General features: G+C 30.1%; 2 protein-coding genes across 5 annotated transcripts; one reads left to right on the top strand and one right to left on the bottom strand.

Annotated features, from left to right (window-relative positions):
• The first annotated feature begins 346 nt into the window (after positions 1-346).
• Positions 347-5693, top strand: LOC136988597 (putative leucine-rich repeat-containing protein DDB_G0290503). The gene is made up of 5 exons (XM_067286498.1): positions 347-459; positions 1241-1323; positions 2352-2466; positions 3918-4955; positions 5057-5693. The coding sequence occupies exons 2-5, from the start codon at positions 1247-1249 to the stop codon at positions 5666-5668; spliced, it is 1842 nt and encodes a 613-aa protein (XP_067142599.1). The 5' UTR covers positions 347-459; positions 1241-1246; the 3' UTR covers positions 5669-5693.
• Positions 2476-26463, bottom strand: LOC136988599 (ankycorbin-like). Of its 4 annotated transcripts, none has more exons than XM_067286502.1 (6): positions 25994-26284; positions 13289-13465; positions 12513-12695; positions 12188-12426; positions 11460-11504; positions 2476-2939 (listed from the first exon to the last, which is right to left on the bottom strand). In XM_067286502.1, exons 2-6 carry the CDS (start codon positions 13455-13457, stop codon positions 2772-2774), a joined length of 804 nt encoding a protein of 267 aa, XP_067142603.1. In that variant the 5' UTR covers positions 13458-13465; positions 25994-26284; the 3' UTR covers positions 2476-2771. The 4 variants fall into 4 exon arrangements, 3 of the variants coding, with proteins under 3 accessions (XP_067142603.1, XP_067142602.1, XP_067142601.1); XR_010882786.1 differs by having other exon boundaries at positions 2855-2939; positions 10887-11504; positions 25994-26280; XM_067286501.1 differs by lacking the exons at positions 2476-2939; positions 25994-26284 and adding an exon at positions 26315-26463 and having other exon boundaries at positions 10634-11504.
• Between the last annotated feature and the right edge of the window lie 201 nt (positions 26464-26664).

The raw sequence follows: 26664 nt of genomic DNA, 5'->3' as shown, positions 1-26664 counted from the left end.
TACGAGTGACGGCCGCCCTGTTCTGTCGACTTTTATCACGTGGTCTATGGGTTTACATTACATGGCGGCCATCACTGGTATGTCGTTACTCTGATATCTAGGTACTCTATTGGAGTCCATATCACTAACAATAGATTTAACAATAAGATTAATTCGTTCTATTGCAAAAATAGGATTAAACAATTTTCCATTTTATTATTATTTTTTTAAATGCGAATAATTATTATTCAAATATTTAAATAAATAGTTTTACGATCGCTTTTTCGAAAAATATTTTACAATTTTACGAATAAATTTCCTAAAATTTAACGGAGTATTATTGATTACTCTTGCCAAACAATAATAAATTTAAATAATTGTTTGAAATATGAGATGTAAAAACTGCAGGATTTTGATAGAAATATTTAAGATCAATGGGTTTTTCTGAATTTAAAAGCGAATTCAGAAATTAACTAAAAGGTAAGCATTCATAATAATTATAAAAGGCCTTTCCCGTGTCTATCATTGGATTCAATTAGGCCCGGAATGAGGCGAATGGTGAGGGACTAGCCCAGATCAAATCACCACACAAGTTTCATGATGACATCCGAGCTAGCTGAATCGCGAGTAAAATTCGAATCTGGGCCTTTTTTGTTAGTCTGCACTTTGGTCTTCTATATTCCTTCAATGTTAGGTAACCAATTCTTTATGGGTAATTCAGGCTTTTAATTAATTTCGTTATTTTCATTCATACTAGACAGTACTGAAGGGCCGCGTAGACTCTCTCGTAATAAATAAAGCTGGAATTACAGATTAAATAATATGAAACCGTTATTGATAATCTTCGTTTGGTTAAATTTACCTATGGTATTCAAAATGGCGGCTTGTCTCTGATTGGAGGAAACAGTGGGGACGCACGTTCTAACCTAACCTAACCTATTCTAATAATTTGATTGGTAATAATTATGGTAAGTTATTAGAATAGGTTAGGTTAGAACGTGCGTCCCCACTGTTTTCTTTCTTCTGTTTCCTTGAATCAGAGACAAGCCGCCATTTTGACTACCATAGCTAAATTTAACCCTTCGTTTGCTTTAGTGAACTTCAAACTTGAAATCCATGTGTGGTAGTATCACACATTTAGAACGAAAACAGCCAGTAGCACTTGAGAAAATTATAAAAATCTCGAAGGAAAATTTAATATAATCTTACGTTAAAAAAATATAGCAAAGAAAAAGAATAAAAATGCCAATTTTATTTACAGAAAATAATGAACAAGCAACCGAATACCTTTAAGAGATTTTTTAAAAGTTTTTGTAGCGGAAAAGAGAAAAATTCCAGTAAAAAGTAAGTATAGTCAATTAGATTCTGTATTATTATAATAATAAAAAATCAGGATTTTTAATAGAACGTAGTATTTTTACATGAAAATTCGATTATAGATATTAATGATGGTATTGATTTTCAATTCAACATCATTAAAAGTAAAAATACATCATGCTTTTAATACGGGTCCACATTAAACATTGTTAAATAATTCGAGAGGAAGGGTGTAATTCAAATAATTCCTTCATTCATGCTGATATAGCCATTCACGGATGAAGAATGGAGTGCTTGCTTGCTACTCTTGGAGATCCGAGACAGTAACTAGAATTTTAGTTCCTTAAACAAAACATGGTAAAGGGCCCTCCGATGCTTAGGACCCATATTACAAATTTACTTTCTTAAATTGACAATTTTAAAACTTTAGTATAATATGCCATACGTCCACCAAATTAAATTTTTAAATTTATTATTTTCGTTAAATATATGGCATATAAATGACACCGTTAGACAATAAATATGTATATTCTTCCTCGTCAATGTTTACTACAAGCAGATAATGGGACGGATGTGTGACGAGGGATGATGTGACTAATGCCAGACTACCAATAAAACTAGGATTTTGCCAAAATCCCGAATTCCTCAAAGGAGCAGGCTGTTGCTTAATTATGGGGAGCAGAAAAGGCGTGTGCCTCCTTGGTCAAAAATTAAAAATGCGAGTAAATAAATAAAATATAACGAAAATAAAAATACACAAAAATATATTTCAGAAAGAAAAGATAATATTGTATATCCTTGATTAAACTTTGGTGTGTTATTTTAAAAATTCAACATATTTCCCATGCTTTTCAACAGGGTGTTTATTTTTAACAGCAGGAGGTTTGTTCCCCAGGGTTAAATTGAGGAAATAAAGTAAATAAATAACGTATCATTTAAGGAGGTCCCTTATGACAATACTGTCCGTCACTTTGCTATGTAATTATTAAGTATACAATTTTCAAACTCTTAAAAATTTTTATTTAATTATATATAAAGTTATTTAAACTTATCAGATCTCAGGTAAAATATTACATCCACGACCTGTCAAGCCCTGTAAATGAATCTTTAAAAATTCTCGATGGAAAAGAAAACGAAAGAAAACAGGAAATAAGTAATTCAAATTCTAGAGTAAGTGAATAGACTTAAAAATGACTTTAATATATAATATGATTATAACTATTAGTCTTTTTTTTTGTGGAAGCCCACCAGTGGCCAAATACATAGAACCATTCATTGAACACTGGTAGTTGGTCGTGGTTTTGTGCCTCACCAACAGGCTGCCTACATGGAATTTTCTGGGTTTTCTTTGTGTTTCTAATCCCTAAATAGAGACAAATTTCACCATAAAAGTTCTTCCTGGAGACATCTTCCTCTTGGCAGATTGCCCCACGAGTTGCGTTACATTATACGGGGTATATTAAAAGTTCCTTTATTCAAGTTTTGAAAATTATTTCATGACATTGAAAAAGTGACACAAGAGAGCATTGTTGATTTTGATTTGCAACATCTTGAAAGGGTTTTGAACAAATCCATATAGTGATAAATGGCACGTCGTCGACTAAAAAGTAGGAAATGTGGCTGTATTGAGTACGGCACTTAATCTGAAATAAAAAAATTATTCTTAATAAGATTTTGTCGAAATAAACCTTCCGACGACATTTGAAGATTTCAAAGAAAATTACACAAATTAGTGGTACACCATTGGAAAAATAAATTTTTTCAATGGTGTACCACTAAGTAAGTCTAATTTGTGTGAACTTGTTCAAAGTTTTCATGAAACCTGGATGTTTTTTTTAATCTGCATCATTTTTTCACTGCATCATTTTTAAGGATTTGTGTCAATCTCAGTCTGGACTTTGCAGTATTTCTTTTTTGGGGCTTATTAAAGGATAAGAATTTATGTAAATACTCATGATTTCGCAATTTGGATGACTGAAAAGGCAATATTTCAGCAAGCATAGTTGCTATCATGCCAACAATGTTATGATATGTGGGTAGGAACATATGTTGTACCATCCTGTACCATCAATTCAGTCCAATCTTTTTGTGGCACTAGCAGGCCTATTTGGTCTGAATCTTATGTTTAAGTCCACAAATCATCAGAAATTATTCATTTAACTTAAATTCAAAGTTGGATGAACATCCTAGTAATTTATCATGACAATTTGTCCTGGATCTGTCAAGTCTCCATCCCTCACTGCCCGGAAGCCCGATTGTGGGCTTGTTAAAGACGGTCTTCTTAGTGCTAACAGGGCAGAGGAAAAATTACTCATTTCATTGCATTCCTTGTGTGTAAGAAAAAACTTATTTTTTGTCAAATTATATTAAAAAATATAACAAATTTTAAATGTGTTGATTTTTTCTTTTGAAAATACTGGGGGGCCTCAAAAAGATTTTGATAATTATGCTATAAAAGTATCACAAATAATTACATACAATATAGGCCTATAATTACTTATTTTTTAAAAATAAATTTAAATATTTTTAATTAATTTTTTCTGAAAGTAGCACAATTTTATTATATAGAAAAAATAAAATACTCTTACATATGCAAACAACTTTATTCTTTAATGATTTAGACTGAAAGTATTACAAATACTAACTTTTACACCAATGAAACCACAAAAAGAAATTATTTGAGTGAGGAAATTTCGAAGAGAGATCAAAAGCAAGGCAATCAAGAAGAGATGAATGATGAGGAGTTTCATATTCAGAACTGTGATGATGAAATTATCGTTAAAGATCCTACAATTGATCGTAGATTAAAAATAGTCAAAAGAAATCCAAAATTTTTTACACAGAAATCATCTGGAAATCAATATTTATCACAGAAAAATATACTTAATTGTGAAGAAATATTGGATAAGAACTCGTCAAAAGGAACAATTACAATGGATCATGAAAAACAACTATCGACAGTAATTAAGCAAAATAAAGTCTATTTAGGAAAAGGAACTTCTGAAAAGAATAGAAGATCAATGTCAAAATCTTTAAGAAATGATGATGCATCTTATCACAGTACAGATAATATTAATCAGTTAAATTACAATTGTGTCTTTCCTTTGAAGAGAATAAGAAGTTCTATCAACTTAATGTCTTCTGAATTATATAATATGAATGACAACGAGGATCATTCTTCCAATGATTGTGCCACACATGGATTGCAGAAATGTGTCGGTTCCACTTCCGAGGGAGAAGTGGAATCCAATCATCACTATAACAACATACAAATGGGAAAGAATTTAAGAGATAATGTAGTGAGAAAACAAAGAAGAAATGGCACAAATGAAACGTGGGGTGATTTGTCATGCAAATATTTAGAAGATAGTGCAGAATATTCAGATGATGTACATTCTGTTAGAATGCCTTCATCGCTGTTACATCGGAGTCAAAAAGAAGTCCAACACGGCATTCCAATCGAAATGGTCAAAGAACGAATAGAATTTTCAGATTCAGAAATTAATTCAAACTTTGATGCAGACAGTCATACAGAAAAGAATATGAAAATTATTCTAAATGACTCTCGAGGAGCCTACAATCGTTTGTTATCGGCATTAGGATCTAGTAAAAATTCTTCAAACTCTCGCAATGAATCGTTTACTTCTGATTATTATGGAGTAAGTTTCAAAAATATCTTAAAAATAATAATTAAAATTTATATAAATTAGCATTTAACAAATTTGATTAATTTATTTTTAATGTATGATTATGTGAATAGGAAAAGCTAGAAATTTCAAAGAATTGTTTCCAAAATTCCAGACAAATAACAAAAAAGCATGATCAAAATACAGTAAATGCTATAAGAAAACAACTAGGTTTGGAAGTGGAAAATTCAAGAGAAAATGATATTAAAATGGAAAAATTTACATTATTAGATCTCAATAATAAAGTGAAAGAAGTTACTATCAACATGGATTGTAAATTTGAAGACCAAAGAAATTTGTCAACACCAATTTTGAAGTTAACTGGAGGAGTGGATAATTTTAAGATTGACAAGACTATAGTTAGGGATTATACAGATTCAAAATTATATACAAAAATGGAGTTGATTTCTATTTATAACACCGAAGAAGAAGAAGAAGAAACTCATTCTCCGGTGAAGTCATCGGAAGAGGAAGAATCAATTAATCAATTAATTGATTCAACTTTAAATGAATTGATGCATAAACTTCTGAAAATACAATCAAATAATAGAATATTCAAATGCATAGAAAATGTGGTGAAAGAAACTTTGATTAGAAAATATAGCTCCAATTTTGGTGACAAAACTGCAGTCAAAGAAGTTATCCGAGATCTTATTAAACGTGCAGATGTAAAAGAAGTGGAATAGCAATTGAATTAAAATAATTACAACATAAAATATTTTAGCAGTAATTTCAGTCTTACCATACATCAATCTTGTTTAAAATCATGCTGAAATAATAAAATAGTTTAAATAAATTACAGGGATTCCATTCCACAATAAAATTATAATGTAATGATTATAATCATAGTTACAATCACACTTCTTAACTATAAAAATGGATGGTTAAGGCAGTAAAGATGTAAGCTCACCTCTCTGGGACCTGGATTTCAAATCTTTGTTAGGCATCTCAGGATTTTTTAATGCACAGTCTGCCCTGGATATATTGAGCCCTGGCTCATCAAGCTGGCCAAACCCATGATGGGCATAGAATAAACGTCAGTGGTGCACAAACTATTTTCATTTCCAACTCCCCATTTTGCGTAAAATTTTGTTGCCACCCCTGGATAGACAGTGGACGTTTTTTAATCGTCAACGTAGTTACAGTAAAAATCTGTGGGATTTGTGCTTATGTTTCTGCCTATTTTAGGTCTGAATAAAACACATAATTTTATGAAACAATAGTTTTATTTATGCATATACTTGTTGAAGAAAAGCCTCATACTTTTTACTATCAAATAAATTTATTTTAATTTGGCAACCCCGAAAAATTCAAACAAAATTTGCAAACCGTGGGTTGCGACCCCAGAGGGATCGCAATCCACTACTCTAGGTGACCAAAAGATGGGAGAATTTAAAGAAAAGTATATTAAAGTTTAAATATAATGTTAATATTCAATGCACTCTTATGCCGAGACTGGCCAGAATAATGACCCAAAAAACTTAAGATTAAAATTGTTTTTGGCCTCTATAAATAAGCAGTCTATCTAAATTTTTAATTTTAGTATTTCCTAATACTTTCAAAGTATGGTTGAAACTTTATATTTCTATAAAAAAGCGATTTTAACTTATTGTTTAAGCAAATATATTTATTTTGAAATATTATTCAGCATATTTAGATTGATAGATTATGATGCTGTTGCCCGAGTTTTCCTCTTAATCCAGAGTTCTAATATGAAACTGAAAATTTAGTTATTTTTTTATTGTAGCCATTCAATATCCTTTCAGAAATATAACTACAGTACAATAAGAGCTTGAATAATTTAACCAGTCTGAAAATTATTCGTAAATTTTGATTCCAATTTTGAATAATAATAAATAGAAAAAGATTGTTAAATAAATATGTAATGATAAAAATTGTAGGCCACAATGGAATGTCAATAATTTTTGACAACTAAATGGCAGGACAAAGACTTGCACTGTGGAGGACCAGGATTTGAATCCAGATCATATATTCAAAGTTCCATAGACAGTTTGTCAGACCTCTTCCTATACTATCCATTTTTGAGAAATGAAAAGGGTTGATGTTCCCTTTTATAACTCTGGTCATAGGTTTTAGTTTACTCGATTTTCTTAACATAACTAGGCATCCTTTGATCTCAAAATCGTCTTTTCATTTCTCAACAACTTTGCCAATAACATACAACAGTTCAATAAAAGAATTTCTCTTCAATATCAAGAAACTGTTATTTTTAACATCCTCTGGAATGACAAAGAAAATGGATCTAATATGTGCAAAAGCAGGTTCCACAGAAATCCAATCATGGATGAAAAGAGTCACAACTATGGAATATTTATGAGAGAATAATAGATTATCTCTGTGCAACTGGACATCTCTAAAGATTTTTTGTTATGATAATGTTAAAACAGAAATGTTAAAGTACTATAAGACCAAGTAGAAGTGTTAGAAAACCTGAAACTGAGAAACAACCTAAGATTAGTTGAAAACAGATTTTCAAATAAACCTTGGAGTCAATAGCAGTGAATCGGAGTAATGCACAGAACATCCTAACTGCATTGAAATAATTAATATATAAGGTTTTTTTTGTTAAGGTGATAGGAAGATAAAATATGATTTTGTTAATAATAATAATTTTTGTAAATTTAACAAAATTATTATTATTATTTGTTAACATCTTTAGTATAAAACATTATAACTGTTGTAGGAATTTCTATTCTATTTTTTTTAACTTGTATCCTTTGCTTTCACAATAACAGAACTGTATTTCTGATGATGAGCAGTTAATATTTGAAAGTACAGCAGCATTTTTTGTATTTTAAGTTATAAAGTATTTTCTATTTATCGTTAGTAGTAATAAAAATGAATAATTCAAATATTACAAACATTCAATATACTAACATAAATGTTTACCATAGAAAAGACCTACTAATATATCCTGCAAGTAAAATAAAATTAATGCGTATTTAAAATGAAAAATAAATAATACCTATAGCAATAAACACACAATGAAAATTTTTGTATATATGGCATATTATTTTAATACAAGTGCTTACCACTCTGTCCTGTAATTAATCAAATATTGAATATTATGAATTTTTAGCAATTGTAGAATCAATTTTATTTCTTCAAATTAATTTTGAAATGTTTATTTCACTATATTTCCATCAATTTGTGCAGCAACCAATTAATTCATTCACAAAGGGAAGTGTAACATAACATCTTACACTTCCCTTTATTTAACTGGAGATCAAAAACTAAAAGCAAATTGGCCATAGTACATTCTGGCCTATCAGCCCAACTTTAGAGGTATGAAAATGCTTATTAACAATGGTTTTTGTATGCTTAAAAATATTTATATGAAATTTTTACTTTCATTGAAAACATTGAAATAAAAATTTCTAAACTGTACCTATCTAATTATGTGACACATTATCATTCAGAACAGTGGCAAACTTCTAAAATATACAGGGTGTCTATTAAAATATCCCACTTTAGACCATTCTGGAGACAATTGTTTGAGATAGATTGATAAAATTTGTAGGCACATTTATCAGTATGACTATGGACAGAGTTTCAAAAATAGATATAGACCCTTAGCAAAAAAAATTATAATGATACCAGTGTCACAGAAACTGTGAAAAATTCTTTCTGCCACTTTTAGTCACACACTGCAATTGAGTTATCACATTAGCAACAGCCAAATGCAACATGCTAGGATTAATGAAATTCAATTCACCTCTTTAGTTCTGATAAATCTACAACTTTCTCTCTAAAATATGATTTTCAAATAGCCTCTTAACCAGAAGTAATAAGGTACGAGATTGGGTGAACGAGCAGGCCAATTGTAAAAGATTAACTGATCACCTTTCCGTTGCCAAACACGTTTGACAGTACACCTCTCACAATGACTATGGTATGGGATCTTGTGCTGTCTTGCATAAACATAGTCTTACTATAATATCCTTTCTGCTATAGTCTAGGGCAGTGATTCTCGACCACTGTGCCGCGGCACTTTAGTATGCCGCCACTGCGAATACTCGTACATAAGCAACGTCAGACAAGTAGTTCAATCAGTAGTACCTTTCTAGGGCACGTTTGGAAATTGTAACCAGTGTTACCGGTAGCTGCCTGTAGTTACCAAGGCATTTAGAAAATGTGGCCTAAACAATCAATCGGTTGTCCTGCGGTATTTACCGAAGTAACCGTGTGTGCCGCCAAATTTTTAAATTATTAAAAGTGTACTGTGACGAAAAAACGGTTGAGAATCACTGGTCTAGGGTGACAAAAGCTTGCAGCATATCTTTATAGGATTGCTGTTATGCAATGCTGCTGTGACAGTGGCATCATTATGGATCCCTACCAGCAAAAATTGTAACTGTTTTTGAATTGCTGTTCTTAGTCTTCCCATGTTGAGATAAACATACCTACAAAATTTTATCAATCTACTGTATCTCTAACAGTTTTGTCTTCAAGTGGTCTAAAGTGGTATATTTTAATTATAGACACCCTGTAGATGATAATGCATAGAAGTACATTTTACTTTTTTTTTACAAATTATAAAATTTGCTAATTTGCCTGTTAAATTAATTTTTTAACTCGTGTCATGGCACACCTATAAGAGCTTCATGGCATGCCAGTTGGAAACCACTGACTTAGATAATAAAAACAGCATTAAGGTCTTTTTAATATGTTATTTATTTTGGTACTATATTGCTTAGGATTTCTGAAAAAATAACACTCAGGCATGAAGGTTTCTTGAATGTTAAAAGTTTAAAGTAAATGTTCTAGGAAAAATGATATAATAAAAAAATACAATAATTTTCAAAAATATTGACATTTTAATGATCAATAATAAGCATTTCTTTTGCAATTATAATATAAATTACATAAATATTTTTGATACCAATATGATTTTCTTTTTAATTTGAAAGACACTATTCATTTTGTTATGCATTACTGTTTCACAGTATTTTGATTTTATTCTCAACACCTTAAAACATTTGGAAAAGCATTTTTAATGTTTAAAACAGTAAAAGTAAACATATGAATTAAGTTCTCTTAGCTTCACGTTCATCATAAAACTTCTTAAGAAGTTCATATACTGTATTACTTTGAACTTAAGATACTGTTTTTCCGCACATTTTCAAACTTAAAATGGAGTCATCTTTAATTCAAAAAGTTTACTTCTAATTATTATTTCAATTTTTTATATTGAAAGTCCTTTTTACAAAAGTGAAGGTGCTTCTTAAACTCAAAGTAATATCATATCTATAAAATCAATTTTTCAATTCATTAACTAGCCATTGATTTATAATCTATTTAGTCTAATTATAACAATTTTTGAAATATATATATAATCGCAGTTAATAATTTTAAACTGTTACACACAAGAAAAATGATAATTTATGCCTGTTAAATTAATAACAGTAGTTTATCACATACAACATTGAAAATTCTGGATGATTTTGATATTCACAACAGCAATAACAATGAAATGAAATTTAAAAACTTAAAGTAAGAGATTTCTTTTGTATTACTTATATAGTAAATGGAAAAACAAATCTATAGACTATCGTAATGTATATTTTATACAGTTATATAGTTAAATTTCAAAATAAAATTGAGTATAAGTACAGTAGAGTTCCGTACGACGCGCAAATAAAGCAAGCAACAACCCTCGAATTTTGTCAACCGAAGGTATACATTTTTTTTTCAACTTATAGGCCAAGGTTTAAACTTTCATAAATCGTGTGATAATGCAGCTTTCGATAACGCTATTTCCCATAATGTGTAACAAATCCCCCGCGTTGTGCGGGACTCTACCGTATTGCAATATATTCAGATCTTAATATTAAAATACTTTTATTGTTAAAATATTTAATAACGATCTATATATATTCATACCATTTTTGCAATTATGTTTAACTTCTGCTGACATGTAATATTAGCAATCTTGTAAATTTTGTTTTAAAAAAAATAAAATAAATGCATAATTTTCTAATATGCTAAATTCAAGAATTCAGTGATTGGATTAGGCAAAGGAAGCTGATTAATTATGTCTTCTGCTCTTATTCCCAAATATTTACGAATGGCAGTCCTACAAAGATTTTTCAAAGGTGGAAATTCTCTAGACTTTGTTATTAACCAGTCTCTAAATTCACTTCTAATTTCTCGAATAAATAATTCGTCCTTAACCCATGTCTCATTTTGCATATTGAGTCCCGATGCGAGGAGGAGGAAAATTAAATTCGTTTTCCCATCTTTTGCTAAATAGTATAGAGGTGTTAAACCCAGAGCATCTCGAACATTGGGATTGCATCCAAATCTAATTAATAACTCAACCAAACAATCATCGTTTCCATTTATTGCCAGATGAAGAGGTGACTGACCCAACCAAGTGTTGACATTCAATTCACATCCATTTTTCAATAATATTTCAACAATTTCATTACATTGGTAAAAATGACAGTGCTTAACTGCAATCAGTAATGCATTTTCTCCAATATTATTTTGATGGTTCACCTATTAAAGAAAAAATTAAAATGTATAATTAATTACTTCAAATATCACCATAATCCTTTATTGTTAAGATTATTTAGCAACAGTTTAATACAAAAAAGATCAAAACATTTACAGTAGAGCATCATTTATCCAAATCAATTGGGGACTGGGGTTGTTCGGATAACTGATTATATATAAAAAAATATATTAACCTATCCCATGTTGACATTTTTCTCCATTGTGCGTCACTTCGCGTTGAATTTTCGTCGATTTTAAGCTTAACGAAAATTTTTATAATAATAATCATGGCTATTGTAGCGTTAAAAATTATTTCTTTATTTTGTACAAACAAAATAAATATATTGAAAAATATAAAAACAAAAAAAAATTATACTTTAGAAGTTAATCTAGTATCAAAAACATTCGATTCGGCATGACACAGTCCGACTGGAAAGCTTTTGGTTAACCGACGTTTCGGTTGATTGGCTTTCGGATAAACAACGCTCTACTGTACTTTAATTTGGAAAAATTTTCATGTTTGCTTAGCATTTTTTAATAATTCACAAAGCTTTTCTATTTTTAGAAGCACCATTAAAAGATTATTTATTGCCAATGTAATCTTACAAAAATTGAATTCTTAATTATAAAGAAAAAATTTATATGAATTATATTTTGATAATTATAGAATGTATAAATAAATATACTTTGGCTCCATTTCGGAGGAGAACCGAGATTATTGTAGGATCTGAAGAAAGACAGTTGGAGGCATGGAGTAAAGGAGAATTCCCATATATATCAGTAATGTTAACATCTGCTCCCTTTTGAATAAGGAATTTAACGATGGATGTTTTTCCCTCCATACATGCTAATATCAAAGCTGTACGACCATCTTGATCTTGTTTGTTGATATCACTTCCAGCTGCAACTAACATCTTTACAACAGCTGTAAATACAATAAGATATTTAACGAGTGTAAACATTCATTAAAAAAAAAAAAATAATAATAATAAATTATTATTATTTTATTACCTAGTTCCCTTGCTAAATGTAGAGCAGTTTGACCAGAATTTGAAAGTGCTTTAACATTTGCTCTATTCTGCAATAATATTTCAGTAATACTTTCATATCTAAAAATTGCAGCTAAATGAAGAGGAGTATGTCCAGATGCATCAAATTGGTTGATGCTACATCCCCATTTTATAAATAATCTCACTAAAAACAAATTGTATTAAAATAGTTAATATTGTTATACACAAATTTTTAAAACAATCACCAAAATATGATATATAAAATATGAAAAAGTGGTTAAATATAATTAAAACACCCATAAACACCAAAACCAGCAAAAAAAAACTCCAGAAACATGTCGGGCTTCCTCTGTTGTAAGCTTTTCAAGTTAAATATATTCTATTGTTTAAAATTTTGTTCAGTTCTGAATTTTATATAAAACACCTTTAAAATGCAGTCCAATTTGTTTATGTACCAAACGTTTTCGGTCAAATTAACTGACCTTCACAGGGATCGAAGAAAAATTCTTTGCCAAACGGAAATTCTAGAACGTTTTTAAAAACCTAAAACCTTCGCAAATTCGATTGTGCAAGTCCATTTGTTCTTTTATACTTGTAAAGCCACCGCTTTCCATGCCAATGCGAAAGGAATTGGACTGTATTTTAAAGGCTATTTGGGTACACGTGATGATGTCCTTTATCAACAGATGAAAATGTTCATATCAATAAAAAAGAGTGGAGTTTTTTTTTGCTGGTTTTGGTGTTTGTGTTTCAAAAAATTTTAAATTATTTTCTTACCCATTTCAACATGGCCTCTTTCAACACACAAACATATTGCTGGTTTCTCTTGAGAATCTACATAAAATCTAGTATCTGGATCTACACCCTTTGTTAACAGCCCTTCTGCAAGATTAATGTCATTGTTTTGTATTGCAACCAATAAATTTGATTTTAATAATATTTTCATTCTTTAACCTGTAAAATATAAAAAACAAAATAAATGCATTAGTCTAAAATTAAATTATTACTATTATAAAAGTTAATAATCTAAAAATATTGTATAATCTAATTTTATAATTCTAACCTCAATAACTTTTAAAACTTCAGCCTCAACCTTGCTATTGTTAATGTGAAAACACGTATGGTGGACGTTCAGTGCCGCTTTCCTGTAAGCCTAGAAGTTTGACATTGGCGTTTGGAAAGTCAGTGGAATCATGCTCGGCTTTCCAAACACCATTGTCAAACATCTAGGCTTACAGGAAAATGGCGCCGAACGTCCAACGTACACGTTTTCGCATTTAAAACTTTGGCCTCAACCTCACTAATATAATTTTTCTTACTTAAACAGATAAACTAAACAAAATAGCCATTGTCTCGAGAATATAATTTCAATACATTTTACAGTTCTGATATAAAAATTTTAAATGCTCGATAATACTTCGATAAGAAAAATTTGGCTATTATTTTCTAATTTTCTTGGTGTAGTATCGCAATGGTGCAATACACAGGAGTTTAAAATTTTTCAATTCAAAAACTTTTTTTTTAATAAAAATGTTACCTTTTGTTGTTTCTGAAATTCTAAGAGAAAATTTATTAATTTATGTAATGTAATATGTACAGTGGAGTTATGATATATGGGTTTTATTTCATGTAATTTTAAAATGTGATTGTTACTATAAATCTTATAGTTTATTTATTTTAATTTTTATGCATATAATATGTTGGTGCATGATATAAAAAATATATTTCTAAAATTGATAACTCAAGATATCAAAAGATAAACTGACATTTTCAAATAATTGATTTTAATTGTACAGATCGATTCGTGCAATTAAAGTTAACTATTAGACTACACAAGGTGAATTAGAATTATATAATTTTTCTAATTTTGAAGATCTTAATATATATAAAAAAATTATTACTTTTAATTTGGATACGAATGAACTACAGAAGATCGATACTTTTTTAGACAAACCCAGCCAAAAAGGTTAAGTGGAACAACTGCTAACAAGACAAACAAAACTTTGGAAATGAGGATATTGTCTTGGAATTGCCAAGGAACGCTGGACTTATCAGTGAATGACCAAGAGTTCATTTATTTATTGCAAAATTATGATTTAGTTGCTTTAACTGAGACATGGTTAACTAACTATTACAAACCGGTTCTCTCTATGTTGAACCCAGATTTGTTTCTATATGAACAACTTGCTAAAAAACCAATTGGTCCCGGTCGTCCTTATGGCAGTCTTATTCTTGCAGTTTCCCAGAAATTGGGTTCCTCGGAAATGTTGTTGAACTCCGACAATCTTATGGTGATTAAATTAAATTATGGAAGATTTTTTTGTTCACTTAGTCAAAGCTTGATTATTGTTCTTGTTTATATGAGAATAGATCTTTATGATTTTCTGTTTAAAAAAATGGAAGACTTGTTGATGAATTTCCCTGACGACGATATAGTTATTTTAGGTGACATGAATGCCAGAATAGGCGAGGAACTAGATAATTTTTATGCTGGGAGTAATATTAATGTCCTAAATTCCCGAAGATCTAATGACTTAACATTGAACCAAAAAGGAAAAAGCTTTTTACAACTGATTAAGTCATACGGATTATATATTTTAAATGGTCGATGTGCCTCAGACAATCTGGCTAAATTTACTTTTCTTTCAACAGTTGGTCTATCTGTTATAGATCTAATAACAGTAAATGTTAATTTACTAGATAGATTATTGGATTTTAGAGTTCTTGATATTTTCAATTCTGATCACTTTCCAATCTCAATTTCATTTGAATTTACGTCAAATAGCGTATGGACTCTGAAACTCCTGAAAATTCGTTACGTATGGAAACAAGATAGATTGGATGACTATTTACCTTTGGTTAGCTTGCTGTATACCTCAATTAAAATAACTTTTTTGCTGGATGTGCAGAGTTACTATGATGAACTACTAAAGATTTTGTTGAATTCGGCTTTACGATGTGGGATGGTCAAGAAGAACATTTCCTTATTATCATTTGAGAAGAAATGGTTTGATCCAGTGTCTACGTTTAAAGAAATCTAAAAACCAAATACTACGAATGTTTCGAAAAAACAAAAGTAGAAACCTCTTGGACGAATATTGTAAATTAAATACAAGTCGCTATGTAAGGCAAAGAAAAAGATTTTTTTTGGCTAAAATAAATTCATTATTATTGAAGACAAAAAATACTAGAGATTTTTGGTCACTAGTCAATAAATTTAGAATTAAGAAACCGTGTGAAAATGCTATATCTCTCTCGGATTGGTTAAACTATTTACAAGAGTATTTTGCTGGACCAGATACAGTAATTTATATTGATTTAAGTCTTAATAATACTGTACCTCTTTTGGATGACTTTATTACCCTGAGCGAATTAGAAGTTGTAATCGGTAAACTAAGATCATCTAAGGCCCCAGGTCCTGATAACATAAGGAATGAAATGATAAAATGCCTTTCTACAGAAATACTATTGGATATATTGGATATGTTTAATTCCTTTTGGTCTAGGTGCTCCTTTCCACTATCTTGGAAACAAATTGCTTTGAGAATGATATATAAGAAGGGTTGTAGGCAGACGCCAACTAATTATAGACCAATTGCTTTAATTAATGTATTTAGAAAGGTCTTTTCAACTATTGTTGCAAATTGGCTCCGGATTTGGATGAACGAATTTAATATTGTTACACCTGTTCAAGGAGCATTTGTTAAAATAGAGGTGTCGAATATAATTTGTTTATTTTGACTAGTCTTATTCAAATATTACTATCGAGGAAACGAGGGAAATTATATACTGCATTTATTGACCTCAAGAAATCTTTCGACACAGTTGATCATGATTTGTTATGGTATAAGCTTATAAGCATTGGTCTTTCTTCGTTTTTTGTCAACTTAAGAGTCTCTTCTCCAATACTAGATATTTTATAGATACTTTCTCATTAAGCACTGATTACGTTGAGTCCAATAGAGGGCTACCTCAAGGAGAACCACTGAGTCCTATCCTTTTTGTTTTGTTTTTGAATGATCTCCCTGGGCTTCTGAGAGGTAAAAGTTCCATGATACCTTTATCTTGTCATGTTGAAATTAACTGTCTTCTTTATGCTGATGATATCCTTCTCTTGGCTAATTTGGCTTCTTCACTTAGAGAAAAGACTTAATCTTACTTGGAAATACTGTGAAGATAATCGATTGGCAACTAATTTGGAAAAGACAAAGCTTATGATCTTTTGTAGAGGTGGAAAACTTAAAAAAAACAGATAGTTTCAGTTTAGCAAACCATAGATTTGAAATTGCGTCTAACTTTAAATATCTGGGTATTTATTTTTCTTCACATGGTACATTCTCCTATCATTTAAACAAGGTGTTACCTGCTGCAAGATCTAGGATCTCCAATCTTGTCACGTTACTTATTAAAATCAAAGCGTCTTCATTAAATAACTACTTTAAACTATTTGATTCTTTGATTGGACCAAGTATGTTTTATGCTTTCCCGGTTTGGGGCGGTCTTTTAGTGGACAAGTTTGAACCGATACAGTTATTCTATTTTAAGCGAGTGTTCCATATTAACAGATCTGTCTCAGGGTATGCATTGAGAATGGAATTGGGAAGACCTCCCCTCGCAATTGGATTGGTGATAAAATTGTTTAGATTTTGGAGGGAACTAGTTGACCTACCAGAAGACGATTATTGTAAATTGACATATACAAGACTTTCAAAGATGGATGGTAGTTCTTTTTTGAAGCCATGGCCTGCTATCGCTAAAGGATAATTAAATAATATAGGGTTGTCATATAGCTATATGTGTTTAAGTGAGAGTCTGTTCTTTCTGGACTGTGATCGACGATTGAGAGACCTGTATTGGTTTAGGGATGTTCAATATTTGACTGAAAGAGGTTGGAACAGTGAAATCTTCCTTAATGGAGTGTGGAGTCCATTGCCTTATTTATTGTCTGATTTGAGTTATAAACTAAAGTCATTTGGTGCACAATTTAGACTAAATAGGTTCTCCATAAATCTAAATGGTAAATCAATTAATATCTCGGACGACTCAAAGTGTTTTTTTTTGTGGATCAGAAGTGATGGATACGAGAAAACACCTTCTCGATACCCGAGCTGCTACTCTGCCATCTGATTTTTGTTATCAAATTATACTCGGTGATAAATTTTCCGAGCTAACTTTGTATAAATTATACAATTTCTTTGCTCATGTAGCTACCTTAAAACAATAATGTTCTTTTAACCCCCTTTGTAATAACAAAAGTTATATCAAATAAAAAAGATTGATTGATTGATTAAAATTTTTTTTAAATATAATACTTATTTTAAATAAAAATTTATTTAAAAATTTTTTATCTTGTTGAAAATGTTTTTGCTAAGAGAACTTATATAATGTATTATAAAATGCCTGATAAATTACTACTTAAACTCTGCTACTTGTAAGGAAAAAGAAATAAGAACTGAATAAATATTTACTAGTAAAAAGTTTATTTGTCATGACAGTTTTTAACAATAGTTTAAAGAATTCTTTCAAGCTGTTACATGTCGTGTTAATCTCAAATTTCCTTTATACTTTATAAACAGATGAAGTTTCAATTTTAAATAAATAGAATGGTTTAGTCTATAAAAATATTTAATTCTGCTTACTTACAACATCAAGAGACTGATTGGTGCTAATAATTGAAGTAAGAAGTAATATCACTGACTCAATTCAAAACTCTAAAAAAAAATCACCGACTTCTTAAAATTTAGTGTCAAATAATTTGGGAATAAAAGTTTAAGAGGAAATATCAATTTTTCTCTCTGTACTGTACAATTCACTGCTTTCTTGAAGCTTGGAGATCAAGCTAGAGTAATAAGTATTTACAGCTGGAATGTAGTTGTTAAATTGTTGTGCTTCTGTTGGTTTTGGTACCGCTGAAGGTATGCTGGAAAGCCCAAAGTACTTGGATTTCGGAGAAACATTTCATTTCAGAAAGCAGATCTCCAAGAAAGTAGAGAAAAATTTAATTTTAAAGTGAATTTTAAGAAATGTTTGCAAATATATGAAAATGATCAGCTGTTTAATAGTTTGATACAGTTATTTTCAGATAAGTGCACCAAAACTCAATATTTCAAAACAAAAAAAGTTTAAGAAATTAAAAATTTTGAATTGTTATATACTTTATCAAGATTATGATCTGAACATATACATACATGATATAGAGCAGTGTTTCCCAACGTGGGGCCCACGCCCCACAGAGGGGCAATTTGATTGTTAAGGGGGGCAATTTGAAAATGGACTCATCCAGAGTTTAAGTTAACCGTATAGCCGCTGTATGCCATATTTATTGTAAATATTGATTTAAGTTAGTTTTAATTTTCATTGTTCTTTGTTTCCCTTTCCTTCTAGAACTTTCCTTTATAACCCTTTTCCCTTGGGGTGGGATTAACAATTCTGGGAACCACCGAGAACAAAGAGATGAACAAGACCCTGAGGCCGGTGAAAGAGGAGAAAGGGCATTCTTTGCCCAGACCTCGAGGTGGGCAGACGTGAGTTGTGGTGTTCCAGGTTGCGTTTGGCAATGACTGGAAAGTGCAAAAGACTATGATGAAAGGATTGGGTTTTATCGCGGTTACAATAAAACAGTGTGGCAATTAAGTGCAAGAAAAACTTCAATGAACACGACAATGAGAGACCTTCCAAAAGACTTCAACGTGAGTGTTGGGGGGCATAAGAATTTTAGAAAGGCTTAGGTGGGGCATAGCACAAAAAAGGTTGGGAAACACTGATATAGAGAATCCATTGTATTACAATATAATTGTTCCAAAGTACTAAGTATGCCACTCAAATCATCAGATATTGATCTAATTTAAATTTTTTGACACCATTTGTAAACTTGTCTTCAAAAAACAAAAACATTAAGTTACAGTTACAGATATTTAGATTAAACAAATTTATGTGAAAGAATGAAAAAAATTTACTATATTTTACAGCATATAAGGTGCAACTTTTGCAGAAGGGGGAATAGCCCTGTGTCTTATATGTGAAATTGCAATCTTTTATATTCCCCAAACAGTCTTCAGTAGGCTACAATGTAATGTCTTCCTAGCCAAGTCTTCAATGAAAATGTTATTGTTTAATTAAACATATTATCATCACTAATTTTAATTATTAAAACACAGAATTATTGTAAATATTAGTCAGCTAATGTAAGATAGTTATCAATCAATCATTCGTCATATGGTATCCAACTCTTAAAAGTTATGCAGTAACCTTTTCTCAACACTTAACATGTTACTACAGTATATAGTTATGTCACTTCTTGCCACAGTTACCTTATTATGTGGGATGGCTTAAATACACTAAATACTTTTTCCTAAATATTCTATGCTCAAATAGGAATGTTTTATATGTTGTAAAATACAGTGAACCAAATTCTGATGAGAAAGTAGTGCAGTCTATTGAAAAGTATAATTAGGTAAAAAGATATAAGCAGCTAAATGCTATTGTTCATATTTTATTTATATAAACTTTATTCTTTTGTAACATATTAATATCCAAGAAAGTTGAAATTTTGATTCTAATGTTTTTTAAGTAACAGTAAATAAAACATTGGATTCCAAATTATTTTACATATTATATTTTGAAAGAATTAAAATTTTTTTCACTTATATAATTGTATAAAAATTATACTGTATTTAGCGACAATACAGTACAACATGCCGTAAGATTAAAATGACTAGAAAAATACAGCTGACTAGTTAATAATTTTTTTATCTTGAAACTTAACATCATGCTAAAAAAGAAAAAAACTGCTTAATTAAGGAAGCCAAAATATATTTAATAAGAAATGTTTTCAATCTTACATTGGCTATCAGCATACAAAAAAACTGAACAGTTGGAACAGAAATTTAAAATAAAGAACCTAACTATATAACTGTTGGTATTAAAACAGGTTATATTATTTTAAAATTTAAAATTTTTATGCAATTTTACATAATTAAAACATGACACAAGTTAATTCAAAAACTACTTTGTAACAAGGCCATCCATTCCATATTATGAATCAAAAAAATATATCTTATTCTTAGGAGTCTGTTACTAATTATCACTAGAATATGATAAATGATACAAAATTTATGATATAGTAAAATGTTAAGTTAAGTAAAATAATTACAAAAAGTGTTTAAAAAGTTGGAAAGGGCTCTCTCTTACTTTACTGGCAATTGAACAGGAGTTAAGAGGATAATTGAAAATTATCAGACTTCCTAACTTCAATTATGTCATTGTCTTGAATTATACTATGATGTACAGTTTAAATAATAACAAAAGCTTAAGAAAAGTACAGGTATCCTTTGTACAACACAGTACTTCTACAACATTGTTTTGCTCTAACATGATTCAAAAATTGGAAAATCCCCTGTACAGCATATTCTTGTCTGATATGATTAAAGAATTTGGAAAATCATCTGTACAAGATTTCACAGTTTTTAAGTGCAAACTCCATTATTTGACCTTTTATTTTTATTATTATTACTATTGAAGCAAGCATGCATGCATGTCTCAAATTTGCCCACAAATTTTAGAATATTGGAATTTTTAATTTTTTTTTGTGCCTTTTATCAGGCTTACTTTAATGAAAACTGATAGTAGGCCTACAATTTTTTCTTCCTTATCTTAATTTTCCTATCAAGCGATGACATTGTTGCTTTCAGACTTTAGCCTTTAAGACTGTCACTGTGTTTTGTTTTTGTAGATTAATCTTTGTATTTAGTGAAGTTTATTTTAAACATTTTTAGGTAAGGGTTATTAAACTTTTTTAACCATAGATTAGTAATTATTCATAAAAATGAGAAACAAAATATCCCAGTATTCAAACTATTCCCAACTTAAACAATTTGGTATTTAAACACAAATTCTGGGATTCATAAAAATAAAAAAATGAAGACATTGCTGATATTTCTTATCAAGATTGACAAAAATCTCATATGATGATGATACTTTGTAAAAAGAAAATGCCCTTGTTTAACTAAAATTGATATTAATGCATAATACAGTAGTTTTAATTGTGATTGTTAGTTAATTATTAATTGCTTTAATAAACATATTTATCTTAGTAATGAAAAAGAATAGTGTGACGACCGGGTAAAACCGGCCAGTCCGATTTTAAAATTTTATTATTTCAAATCCCCTCGGGAGATAATGATCAAAATCAGAGATAACAATCAAGAGTCAAAGGATGTGCAGCCTTCCGCCGTCGACCCGCACTTCCCTCCTCACCGGATCCGACCTCTGAGTCAGGGAGATCGACTCATCGTCTACCGTCATCGCAGCGGACGGGACTTGGAGTATATAAGGGGGGAAAAAGCTGAGAACGGGGTCGCTGAAGGTCCGCACAAGACACCCGACCCGTAGGATCCGTCCCGAGAAGCGAGGGCCGAGACACGAAGTCACCGAAGCCCGCCGACGACGAGCCACCCGCCCGATCCTCCCGCTTCCCACTACGACCAGAGAACAGAGACGATTAACCCTACGATTACAGCTAATTCTTCGACTAATCCTAGGAAGAGGTATGATCCCCCCGCATTTGTGAATTCTCTCTCTCGCGGTTAGAAACGGAACGCGTTAGATCTGTTGTATCTGTTTACCGTCTAAATAAATCGTTATTTGTTTTCCTCATGGTTCCGTTACTTTGAATATCGCCTTGAACTTATCGACGAACCCACACACTTCCTCCACTCAACCTGACAATTAATTACCCGATCCCGACAAGTCAGGATATCGTACAAAATCAGCCATCCTTGACAGTGGGGTGGGTCTTGCCGACCTGAACGCCGACAAAAAGGAGGTAAGACGGAGTCATACCTCCTTTTTGTCGGTGTCCCGGCGTTTCCCACAATAGTATACTTTTCTTAACTTTTGGAACATACCGCTATCTTTTGCATTAGTCCTTTGTTTTGTATAGCACAGATTTGCACAACATGGCATTTTTTCAGAATGTAACTACCATGTTATAAGACGGATACCTGTAATTTCGTTGAAATATGATAAATATCTCCATTGAAAAAATATTTAAGTTTAAATAAGAAGTAAGACACATTAGCACAAAGTTAAAATTGGGTTAATGTTACCCTAGGTATACAAAATGGCGGCTCGTCTCTGATTCCAGCAAGGAAACAGCGGGACGCACGTTCTAATCTAACCTAACCTATTCTAATAATTTGGTTGCTAATAATTATGGTAATTTATTAGAATGGGTTAGGTTAGGTTAGAACGTGTGTCCCACTGTTTCCTTGCTGGAATCAGAGATGAGCTGCCTGCCATTTTGTATACCTAGGGTAACATTAACCTAAAATTGTATGTGGCATCATCTGTTATGAGATTTTATTTAAAAAAATGTTTACTTTATTAGCAATGAATTTTTAAAAAAATTGTAAATGCCAACAACAAGTAACATTTTTCATTAAGCCTGACCCCATTTGATATATGACATGTAACCTCCCTCTATTTCCCCCACCCATTGATGTTTAATGCCAATATTTAATAGCATCATACATAGAAACAATCCTGTTATGTTTCAAAATTTCTGGCTCATTGTCCTGAGATATAATGCAAAATAGATGCCCCTCAAACAGAATATTTTTAAAAGAAATGCAAACAAAGAAACATCAAGAAATGCAAAGAAAAAACTGTGGAAATCAAAATTTGACTGATCATGATATGTTCTTTATGTTATATTCTGTGACAGCTGGGAAAGTAATAAAAAGTTTTGTTGTATTACATCATAAAATATGAATGATTATATATTTTATCTTAATCCATAATATTAATATATATCATGAACTCAAGGCTTAAATATCATCTATGCCAAACTATGATTTATAATTTATATTTAATATTATTTTAGTTTTGTATGGCCTATACATACTTTATAATTTACATTTAAATTGTAATAAAATACTGAAAATTCTAAAATAATGGACATTCTTAATGAGATATACTAAATCAATACATATTTCTGCTAAATATTCAAACTGAACACACAATAAGATAATTATCATAGTATAAAAAAATGGAAGGCAATATGTAGCTTTGAGAACAAAAATATTAATGAATTAATACAAAACATCCAATCTTTTTGATAGTTTTGTTTTTATTAGAGATCAGATATATTATAAATTATAAATAATAACACAGATTACATAAAATAATAAAACAGATTATAAATAAACATTATATTTGAAAAATTCCAAATTACGGAGGCTGTATATTATGTGTAAAGTTGAAGGGGAAGTGGAGGGATTTTGCTAGTTCATACTTGTTCGGCCCTTTCTTAAAATATTTTTATTCAGCCAATCTGTTATTGAAATTGTACTTGTAATATTTGTTTAGGCCAGGGGTGGTGAACCTGTGGCATGTAAGGAGAAATCATCTGGCACGAAATGTATCATACGATTTCTGTCTTTTTCAATCATCCTTTCGGTTTATCACCTGATCATCCTTTTTTCAATCAGCTTTTTTACAGTTATCCTAATTAAAGTGTATTCATTTAATTTCTTTAAATATCGTTATTTGAAGTCTGAAACTTTGGCATGCATTAACACCTTTAAAGCTAAGTATGCTAACAATATGGCACACGAACTCAAAAAAGTTCGCCATCCCTGGTTTAGGCAATTTGTCACAAAAAGTCTACATTTATTTAACACTGCAAACTTTTTAACAACTCAATATAGATTAAAGTGGAATGACTATGCTATAGAACAATAAGTGCAAGTGAGAATTCATTTGCACTTATTACTCTATGCATAGCTCTACAACCACCTGTCATAACAGAGCATCTGACATTTTCTGCTCAACTCATGGGTACAAATGTCTGTTTCTGGATCCAGGAAATGCAGGACAATAAAAACATTTCCAGAATGATTTTGTGTATTAAGACATTGATTTCTATTGCAGGATAGTCCTGGGTGAGGGTGATAATTATTATTCACATAGCTAATCAGCCTTAATTAAAGCAAAGTGAACTCCAGTCGAGAGGTAATGTGGAAATATCTTAAATCATTGCTTTTTGTTAAGAATATTTAAAACTTTTTATGCAATATTTTCATAACTGACTATTATCTCACCAAATATTTTTAATTGCCAGGTAACATTGATTTGTTTTCATCTGGCTACTCACAGCTGGTGGGCTCAATGAGAGCAATATTTATTTTAAGATGTACATTTTAGTTTATCTACTACTATTATTATTTTGTATATTTTTTTTCAATGTTCAAGATGCATTGGCATGAAAAAATACTGGTCCTGCACATAAACTTATAAATATTGCTTTTTATATTTAAAATGGTAACTGTTGCAGCAAACTGGTTGTTAAATTATTTGAATCCTATCATTGGAATGTGAAAAGCAAATCATTATACGCAACACAGAGGAAGGGAGTCAAAAGTAGTTCAAAAACTATATGTAATTAACGGATGGCCCCTCAGTACAAGTAACAATATAGTTAAAAGAATGCTGTTTCTAAATTAAAAACTAGGAAAATAGTAAGCCAATACAACTCAATCTTTATGCAAATAGAAATATGAAAAATATTTGGTTCATTATAGTTTAATTATAAATTTATTAGAATTTGTGAAATTTGAATGATATAATATTGGTAATATAGTTTTATAGCATAAATTTTGTATTTTTTTATCAGCTGAAAAAATAATTTTGTACTATTTTGGATATGATTCACATTTTCTTTATTAGTTTCATCTAGATTGCCTACAACTACTTATTTAAATAATATTTTTTTTACCTGCTGTTTAGTATTGCCTATGTTGTAATACAGTATATGTTATTGTTTCCAAGAAAACAAAAGTCAACTAGACAAGTTCTGTATTTCAGGATTTATAGGAAGAAAGAAATAAAATTATATTTTTATTATTTATTTAAATCTATAAAATTCAATTTAAATAATTTATTAATATACAGTATTCTAATATTGGATAGATAACATAATAATCAATTACATAAACTTACAAAGCTTATGACTAAGTGATAGAATTATTACATATAATTAATGTTTATTAAATTATTTGAAATGGTAAAACTATATTTTGTGTTATTAGCCATTCTCGAACCTTTACCAGCAAAACTTACTTAATCTTTTTGGCTGTCTCAGCGTCCATCTTCAGGATACATCATATATATATACAATTTATGATACTTATATTTATCATATAACTGCTGTGTTCATTTTATGTTATTGTATCTTTTTAGTTATTTTTATTTTTGTGTTTGTTTTTGTATATTTTATCTTATTCTTTGTTCATTTTTAGATTTTACTCGTAAAAGATTCTTATCTTATAAAATACATAATAATTTCAAAGTTAAAATATAAATACACAAACATTAAAACAGTAAGGCTATGTCATACATTTCACACTACTTACATAAACATTTTTTTTACATTATATTGTCATTAAATCATCAAAATAACTATTTACACGTTATTTTACTTACTTGTATTGTTGTTTCTTTATGTTTAAACTATTAAACCCTGAAAGATAAACAAATAAATATATGTCGTCTACGAAGAGATTGTGTGTACTCTGCACTTGTTTAGTTGTTCAGTTCAATTTGTAACATAAAGAAGATTTAAAAATTTTCAAATTACGCAAGAAACTAGTCAGTCACAATTGTTGTCGTCCTTGGATTGAAGAGTGAAAACACGAAAGGTTCAAGGTAAAGGCGTAACTCTTACATCATTCAATTACTATTATTGGTATTATCGGCTTATAAAGATCAAATATAACTTCAAATTACGTATATAAGAATCCTTACCTTCTTCTTTTTATTAAAAAATCACAACAATTTCTTTTGACTTTAAAACATAAACAACGTGACTATCGGCTCCCGCGAAGTAAATGCAGCTGATTGATGGAAACGCCCTCTGCATTTTAAAAATAGCCATTGTAATAAGTTTAAAAATTTGAAATATTTTAAAGAATATCTTATTACATTTGATAAAAATAATAACGAATTAATAAATAACAATAATAACAAATGAATTTAAACGTGTATTGAGTATATTTTAAATGATTCTACCAGGAAAGTCTTTCTATGCATTGACAATGAAAACCTGTTAGTGTTATGGTTTAGATTTGTTGCAAAAAATTTACGGAGAAAGGTTG

Source organism: Centruroides vittatus, unplaced genomic scaffold (assembly GCF_030686945.1).
Source record: "Centruroides vittatus isolate TY-2023 unplaced genomic scaffold, ASM3068694v2 scaffold_3315, whole genome shotgun sequence".
Classification (NCBI taxonomy): Eukaryota; Metazoa; Arthropoda; class Arachnida; order Scorpiones; family Buthidae; genus Centruroides; species Centruroides vittatus.
This window is presented reverse-complemented; position numbering and strand designations above follow the sequence as displayed.